General features: G+C 36.4%; 1 protein-coding gene across 2 annotated transcripts; it reads left to right on the forward strand.

The window, feature by feature from the left end:
- The first annotated feature begins 529 nt into the window (after positions 1–529).
- On the forward strand, positions 530–7,882 carry LOC107789196 (U-box domain-containing protein 52-like). Of its 2 annotated transcripts, XM_016610974.2 has the most exons (11): positions 530–1,010; positions 1,087–1,152; positions 2,445–2,548; positions 2,690–2,811; positions 3,263–3,477; positions 3,557–3,632; positions 3,911–4,211; positions 4,882–4,983; positions 5,054–5,482; positions 6,437–7,192; positions 7,520–7,882. In XM_016610974.2, exons 1-11 carry the CDS (start codon positions 809–811, stop codon positions 7,577–7,579), a joined length of 2,433 nt encoding a protein of 810 aa, XP_016466460.1. In that variant the 5' UTR covers positions 530–808; the 3' UTR covers positions 7,580–7,882. The 2 variants fall into 2 exon arrangements, with proteins under 2 accessions (XP_016466460.1, XP_016466467.1); XM_016610981.2 differs by lacking the exon at positions 1,087–1,152 and having other exon boundaries at positions 531–1,010.
- The last annotated feature ends 1,099 nt before the right edge of the window (positions 7,883–8,981 follow it).

Raw genomic sequence — 8,981 nt, forward strand, 5'->3', positions numbered from 1 at the left:
ACTTTCAAAATATTGAATACTAAGGGCAAAATGAAAAAAAAATAAAAATTATATGTTGATTTTCTAAAATGACAACTATATTGGACCTGATATATTTACTCCATTCATCTCAAATTATCTGTCATGATTTCTAAAAATAGTTATCTTAAATTATTTCTCATTTTAGAAGTTCAAGACTAAATTAATTATCTTTTTCCTATTCTATCCTTAATATTAATTTTTCTTGAAGACTACAAATACCTCAATTATGAATAAAAAAATGAAAAGAGATTATATCTTAAGACATAAATAAGGGTAAAACAGTTAAAAAAAATTCCAATTTAATTTTTTTTAAGAACGTTTAAAAGAGAAACACGACATATACATTACTTGGATAGGATCATAGTTTTTTTATTTATTGAAATTAGATGTGAAACTAGCTAGTAAGCTTCAACTTCCCTTCTAGGTGTTTGTCCTTTGACCAGTGACCAAAGGGGAGTTTGTTAATTCAAGTAGTGGTTACTATTACTGAAAGTAACTAAATATCCACCAAAGGTGGAGCTCCCCACAATTTCTCTAATGTTTTAATGACTAAAAAATCATCTTTATTCTTTATGGAAAGAGAGAATTCACTAAAAGATTTTTGTTATCATTATAATTTTCAAGAACCTAAAATGGGTTGAAGATAAAACAAGAAATAAAAGGGTACACATTATTTTCTTGAATTTGACAATAATATGTTAGAATTATTGAAACTGTTGGGAGTATTTGGAATAGGAATTTGTTCTTGAAATATATGAATTTTTGGGGGTAGAATTGAAGGTGAGAAATGTGGCCTCCACCACCAGGTGTGCATGGGGAAAGAATGCATACACCAAATAAATTAATAGCAGTGGCAATAGACAAAGATAGAGGAAGTCAAATTGCTCTAAAATGGACAGTTGATCATCTTTTAGCCAGAGGCCAAACAGTTCTTTTGATCCATGTCAAACTTAAACAATCTGCTAATTCCTCTGGTCAATCTCCTACAAGTAATTCTTCTTCTCTTTCCCTCTCTACATTATATGTATTTTTGTTTTTTTTTTAATAACAGTGGCGTCCGACCAGCTTGCTTGGACCTCGACTATCCCATGGATTACTTGCTATCTGATCTCACCGAGACATGTGACACAGGTACCGGGTGACTCTGGTATTTGTTTGTGCGTGTTGATGTAGTAGAATGACCACTTGTACAAATTAGAATAAAGATATTAAATAAAAAGTGTATGCTTGGGCTTATTATTCAATGAATACTTGCTACCTCCCACTAGCATAAATATTGAATAATCAAGTATTTGCTTGTACATGTTGATCTTGTAGAACGACCGCCTTTATAAATCAAGATAAAGAAATTAGGTTGAATGTGTATACCTCGGATCCCAGGAAGTCTATCATAAATAGAGGTAGGAATCAACTTGAAATTGTCTGGAAATGCTGTTGATGATGGGTAGATTTTCGATGTTGTCACGGAAAAGGTGCAAAAATGTAAGCACGATGAGCAATTTACATTTTTATTTTCAGAAAGAGAGGAATCATTTTAATATTAGTTGTAAAAGCGAAAATAATTTTGCAACGTCAAACACTGAACAAACATGATGCATATGGATAACTCTATTCACCGAGACTTTAGCAGATGAAAAGAAATCACCTAGTATTTTTGTCGCTCCTGAGATTTGAACCCTTATTTCCCATGGTTTTCATCCTACTTCATTGACCAGTAGGCCACATCTAGGGATACTTTGCATGTTGAAATCTTATTGGACGTATATCAATCTTTTTATGTTTGAGTTGCTTGTGTTTTAGAGCTAGAAGTTCATAACACTAGGTGGAAAAAAGTAAAGAGTTAAATGTTAGTAACATATAGCAGAGAAATTTTAAGTAAAAAATAGCCAGGTTTTAAGTCAATAAAGAACTTATTGACTTAATAGATTTGATCTCTATAATCATCCTCCCTATATTGGATTCTCTAATACTCGCAAGGAAGCAAGTTATATTACATAGTCCAGTAGTTTCTTTTTTATTTCATAAACTGAGATGGACATACATGAGGTCTATACATTTAAGAGAAATGAAATCCAAGTATGACAGGTGAACATGTAGTTGTACCCTTTATAATAACGAGGGAAAACGTAATCATACTTGACTGATCATATTAATTTACTGAAATTTGAGGTTAGTTATTTGCTTGTTTCCGATCAGATTGACTACTGCAGCCTGCAAGTTTTTGGGCTTATATGGTTAATACAAATTTTCCTTTTACAAAATACTCTTCCTGATCACATGCATTTTTCATTCGATGATAGTATTATTTCCCTGTCTAACATTCCGTTTGAACGTGGGAAAATGGGAATATGGCAAGTATTGAGTCTGGACATTTTTCTTTTGTTGTGTAGTTGCAGAAATAACTGTGTACTTTTACATTTCAGAGTCAAATCAGATTTCTGATGAAGCTGGATCGGGAAATAGTGAATTGGATCCGCAGACAAAGGAACTGTTTCTTCCTTTCCGAGTATTTTGTACACGGAAAGATGTTAGTAACTCGAAACCTTAGATGGATGCCCCTATAAACCTAGGAAAAGAATAACATTCATAAAACTTGTCAAGTCTTACTCATTATTTCCTTCAGCTTTTCACATTTCTATTTTTGTTTCTTCTTATCCTAAAAAAACAGGTACAATGTCATGATGTTGTGTTAGACGACACGGATGTGGTCAAAGCAATCGTTGAGTATGTGAATCGGACAGGAATAGAGGTATTGATTCTTGGTGCTACAACAAGAGGCGGTCTTCTCAGGTATGACTCTGTCTATGCACTAAGTGTTTAGCTTAAGATGGAAATAATTTCTGATCATAATATCCTGAACAGTTAATATGTTATCTAAATTCCATTCTCAGTCACCTAATAGCAAAATTTTATAGACTGAAATAACAAACAAAAAGTAAGAACTTTATGTCAAAAATTTCGGCCGCCTTCCTTTTACTGTATGTGCCCAAATTTGTGTCCTTGATCCATGTATGGAGTGACATTCTCATTTTTCTCTCGCTTAGTGCATAAGTATGCTACAAACTTTGCTTAAAATATACTTTCAAAAGTTCCTGTGAAGAAGTAAAGGAAACTAGTGTTTGTATATACTTAAGTGTGTGCATGTCTTTCGCCTTTTATTGTGGTTTCATTAGATCAGTTATATTTGAATAAAAGAACGTCTTCAGATTATCTAAGTTCAGTTGCCTTTTCTGCATCGCAGATTTAAAGTGAAAGACATTCCAGGAGGCATTTTGAAAGGGGTTCCTGATTTCTGTACTGTACATGTCATCTCTAAATCTGGAAAGATCGCATCTACACGTGCTGCTTCTCGTCCTGCGCCTTTTGTCCATCCACTACGTCACCAGTTAATGCAGCCGGCCAGCACCAAATTTGCTCCTTTTGAAGGTTCAACACCCTCTGCTGCTAGTGCAAGAGGTGAGCCAATCACTAGTAGCAAGTTCTTCTATCAAGTTTTTGTTGCATCTTGTCGTAATTCTATAACTGTGTTGTATAGGTCCTTATTCAGGAGGTCCAAAACCTGTTTGTGATCCGCCACCATCTACCCTTCAAAGTGACACAATGAATATCAAGTAAGTCGGAAAAATTGTCTTGATATCCGCATAAATTGTACTCCCTCCGTCCCAATTTATGTGTCACACTTTCCTTTTTGGTCTGTCCCAAAAAGAATGTCACCTATCTATATTTAGAAATAGTTCAACTTTAAAATTTCCCTTTTACCCTTAATGAGATGATCTACGACCACACAAATGTCTAATGCTTGTTTTAGACTACAATTTTCAAAAGTCTTTCTTTCTTTCTTAAACCTTCTCACTTGAAGGCCTAAGTTGAATGTTACTATTTTAAACAGGTCGCCGTTCACCCACAGGAAAGGCCCTAATGGAAAACCATATGAAATCTCTTTGCCAGATACTGACATATCATATGTTAGTTCTGGTAGGCCAAGCATCGACAACATTTATTCTTCATTTTCCGATGGTTATGATGGTGGTGGACCGACTCCTCCTCGGCTTTCAGGCTTTTCAGATTTTGAGACCCAAAGTTTTGATTCCACACAGTTTGGACGGAGATCGGTCGACACCCTGACTCCACCTGAACTATCACTTTCATCGATCGAGAGTGATAGACCATCAATCTCCCAAGGACCAGTAGTAAGCATTTAAAAATATTGCTTTTTTTTCGTGAACTGTAAAATCTGAGTCAATATTTCTAGACCATTTATCTTTCTCTGTGGATCGACGAATATCCTTAGTTCAAGTATACTAGGCTAAAAGCATGTTTACAACATATATTTTGTCTGATTGAACTTTCTTATACAATGAACGAATATAAAGCAAATTAGTTTCGATTAGAGTATGTTAAAGAGTGGTGATAGGATCTAAAATCTATAGTCAGTTATAGCTTCCGCTTGATGGGACGGAGAAATTTGGTTTCCTGCACTGTAGTTTGCTTGCGAGGTAGCTGACATTTCGTCATTAAGTGTTCTTTTAAAGTCTATCTTGAACTTATGTTTATGCCCTTCTCAAACAAAGAGTTAGGATGTAAAACTAAGGAATGTCATAATTATAAGGCGTGAACGTGTTTTTTGGAGGCTAGAATCCAGAAGTATATGTAAGAAACTCTTTTGATACTTTAGATATTGTCAAAACTTGAGAAAACATTATGGTAGATATTCTGCTGAGGCTCTTCACTTTGCAGAAATGCAGGGTAAGACTGCGTACCCTTGTGGTCCGAGCCTTCCCCAGACCCCATGCATAGTGGGAGTTTAGTGCACCGGACTCATTCTTTGTTCTATATTTACACCTCTCCTTTGGTTTGCAGGATGATATGGAAGCAGAAATGAGAAGGCTAAAGCAGGAGCTTAAGCAAACAATGGAACTGTATAGCACGGCTTGCAGGGAAGCACTTACAGCAAAACAAAAGGCACGATAAACTAATACTCCCGTTCATTCTAATGATTCTATTGGATCTACTAACATGTTGTTCGTTGCAGGCGATGGAACTCCAGCGCTGGAAACAGGAAGAACAACGACGATTAGAAGAGGCACGTTTAGCCGAGGAAGCTGCTTTGGCACTTGCCGAGAAGGAAAAGGCAAAGTCAAGAGCAGCCATTGAGCATGCAGAGGCAGCTCAGCGGCTTGCAGAACTAGAAGCTCAAAAGAGAATCAGCGCAGAAATGAAAGCTCTAAAAGAAGCAGAAGAGAAGAATAAGATACTAAATAAACTTACAAACTCTGATTTCAGGTACAGGAAATATACAATTGAGGAGATTGAATCTGCAACAGACTACTTTGCCCAAACTCGTAAAATTGGAGAAGGAGGCTATGGGCCGGTGTATAAGTGCTACCTCGATCATACGCCTGTTGCAGTTAAGGTCCTCCGTCCTGATGCAGCTCATGGAAGACAACAGTTTCAGCAAGAGGTAATTCAGTGAAAGATAGATCATACTGTTGGCTTGCAGTTTATGTTGAATCCACACTATCCTTGCTGTTTATCTTAGCCCCGAGCCTTAGTTACTGGTTACTGTTATTGCATGTCATTTATCTTTTGGTTGTTATGCTTCTGTTACTATTACGGTTTCTACTGGAGTTACTAATGAATTGTCTTTTCTTGTTGTTTTTTTCCGTCTCTCTGAGCCGAGGGTCTATCGGAAACAACCTTTCTGGCCTATCAGGGTAAGGGTAAGGTGTGCATACACATTACCCTCCCCAAACCCCACTTTGTGAGATTTTACTGGGTAGTTGTTGTTGTTGATATCCAAATTCAATGATTTTAGAGAAAATTGCTTACTGCCCACTGTTATGTGTTACACCTCCCCTATGTTTATCAGAGGCTTCAAGCATGTTTGTTTCATGGCCTGAGAGTCTAATTTGACCGCGCCGGGGGTGTTTGGGGGGGGGGGGGTGATAAGTCTAATTTAAACGGACTGTAAACGTTAAGTATCAGCAGATAAGGAAGCAAGGGGAAATCTTCAAAGTAGAATGAATAGCATCTGATCGAAAATAAGACAAAGGGGCTATATAATCTCTAGACAAATTGTGATCAGTGCTGAGCTAAGTTGAATAGGTTGAACCTCCTTTGTCGTAAAAATTACACTATGCAAATAGAGTAAATATGATCCTTTTTGGTTATATGTGAGCTGATGAATACCCTTGACATGAAGAAACATAGTAGTAAAGGGGACTCAAAATTGCTTTATGTCTCATAGGTTCAAATTTCAACTGTGGCATCCTAGAATTTTTTTGAATCCCCTTGTAATAATTTCTGGATCCGCCACTGATTGTTATAATGCCCCATAATTGAACGTTGGTATGTTATATTGACCAAATTATGTTAGTATTCTTTACTAGTCAATAACTATATTCTTCTATTGCAGGTTGAAGTCTTGAGCTGCATACGACATCCTAACATGGTGCTTCTTCTAGGAGCCTGTCCGGAATATGGATGTTTGGTTTACGAGTATATGTCAAATGGAAGTTTAGAAGACCGTTTATTCCACCGAGGAAAGACGCCACCACTCTCTTGGCAGCAGAGGTTTCGAATTGCTGCTGAGATAGCTACTGGTTTGCTTTTCCTACACCAGAGTAAACCGGAGCCATTAGTGCACCGTGATCTAAAGCCAGGAAATATTTTGCTGGATCGCAACTTTGTGAGTAAGATTAGTGATGTTGGCTTAGCTCGGCTTGTCCCTCCATCAGTAGCAGATACTGTCACTCAATATAGAATGACATCAACAGCTGGAACTTTCTGCTATATAGACCCTGAATATCAGCAAACCGGCATGCTTGGTGTAAAATCGGATGTATACTCCTTAGGGATCATATTCTTGCAGATTTTAACAGCTAAGCCACCAATGGGATTGACTCATTATGTTGATAGGGCAATTGAGAAAGGAACTTTCAATGAAATGCTTGATCCAGCTATTCCTGATTGGCCAGTCGATGAGGCTTTGAGTCTTGCCAAGTTATCACTACAATGCTCTGAGCTAAGGCGAAAAGACAGACCGGATCTTGGCAAGGTCGTTTTGCCACAATTAGAAAGATTGAGAGCACTTGCAGAAGATCACACATGCCCATCACTTATGTACAATTCCAATATTTCACCCAATCACAGCCAAATTTCGCTCTCCCGGGTAAGTCAAGATGCATAAAATAAGAGTTACTTTTATGCACTGTCTGGTCACCTAAAAGATAGCTACAGTTTCCCGTCCATAGAAAGTGAGAATAGACCAAGTCGCATATTACAACAGGTTAAAATATACTGACCGTGTAAACACTCTTTACACGGTCAATATATACGTAAAATCCATCAGCTGAACTTCATTAGATCTTTGATGAACAATTAGATAGTTAGTACTACTTTTGTATATGTAATGCAGTCATCAAAACTTATCCGTGCTGGAAATTTTCTTTTCTTTTCTTTTCTTTACTTGACACAGTTTTCGTCGTGATTTATGCAGGACAACTTAAGTTACCCGAATACAATGCCATCTAGCTACGAGAGCTCGAGGAGCCAATAAAACACAGGGTCCTAATGGATGAGAATTTTGTTCTGAAGTTTTAGTATGAGAATTTTTCTTTTAAGAGAATATCAAAAACTAAATGTTTTGTTAGTATGTGACTTGCCTTCCTCTTTGGCCCTATTATTTGTTAACATTTTCTTCCTCTTTTTTACACCATGTAAATGCTCTATGAAGCCCCTAATTTTCAGTTTGTACAGATTTGGGGCTAAGATAAGAAGAATTTTTTTGTTTGAACATACTATAATTCTATTTCTTTCATCTTATAGCTTTGGGGGTAAGAAGATCTTTTTTGTTTGCACATACTATAATTATATTTATGTCATCTTACACTGTTAGAATTTTTTGCCAACTCCAATAAGCAATAAACTTTGTGTTAGATTTGCGAACAAAGTCTCATTGGTAGTTGAAAAGATTAGGAGCTTACATATAAGATCTAGGATCTCTTAATGGTGTGAATGGGAAAAATCGTACGAGCTTAGTTCAAAGCGGTATCATACCATGTTAAGTCTATGTTTGGGTTGATTTTGCCCACCAATTGGTATCAGAGCTCATGTTTGACAGGACGAGTATGATTGAGATTTGAGTGATGGTGGGGGGCTCGGACCTTACGAGCTCAGAGATACACACAAACAAAAAAAAAAAGCTAGTTGTGTGCTTCAGTTGCCATGCTCTTACGATGTGGGTGGCACAGATTGAATCTCTGAAATTGCTCCGTGGATCGTGGCAAGGGGCCACGTAGAATTTAGTTCGAGGGGAAGACCCGTGAATCGTGGTGATGGGCCATGTGGAACTTAGTTCAAAGGGGGCAATAAGATATTTTGGGAAAACCGTGCGGACTTGGTCCAAAACGGATAATTTCACATCATACTAAGAATATCTTTGGCTGGTTTAACCCAATACAATACACTAAAAATTCGCAATGTGAGCCAAAAATGAAATCGTGAAAGGAAAACGTTTTTCTTCTATTGTAGATATAAAAATCTACCAGAAAAAGAAAAAGATATTCAAACCGAAACTACTAAGAAATTCCTTTTAGTTTCATATATCATAGTTTTTGCTCATTTTGGTAGCCAAGATGATTGAAGCAATAGTTGGTAAAAATTTAAAAAGCATTTACTTTTATTTATATTTAAAACCTTAAAAATAAGATGAACGAATATTTACGTGACCAAAAAAAAAAAGATAAATAGAGGTTGATTGCTCAAAGTTTTAGCACCTTTCAAGTGCATGAGGAAGATTATATTTGTTGTTTCGGTTAAAGTGGCAATGTTTGACTGTATGTGCACGCAATTTAAGAAAAAAAAAAGATTTTTGAAATTTGTGATTTTAAATATGTATTTAGATTTTTTTGTGGTTATAAAAAATTTATTAAAGACAAATATAAAATTTTAAATTAAAC

Source organism: Nicotiana tabacum, chromosome 5 (assembly GCF_000715075.1).
Source record: "Nicotiana tabacum cultivar K326 chromosome 5, ASM71507v2, whole genome shotgun sequence".
Classification (NCBI taxonomy): Eukaryota; Viridiplantae; Streptophyta; class Magnoliopsida; order Solanales; family Solanaceae; genus Nicotiana; species Nicotiana tabacum.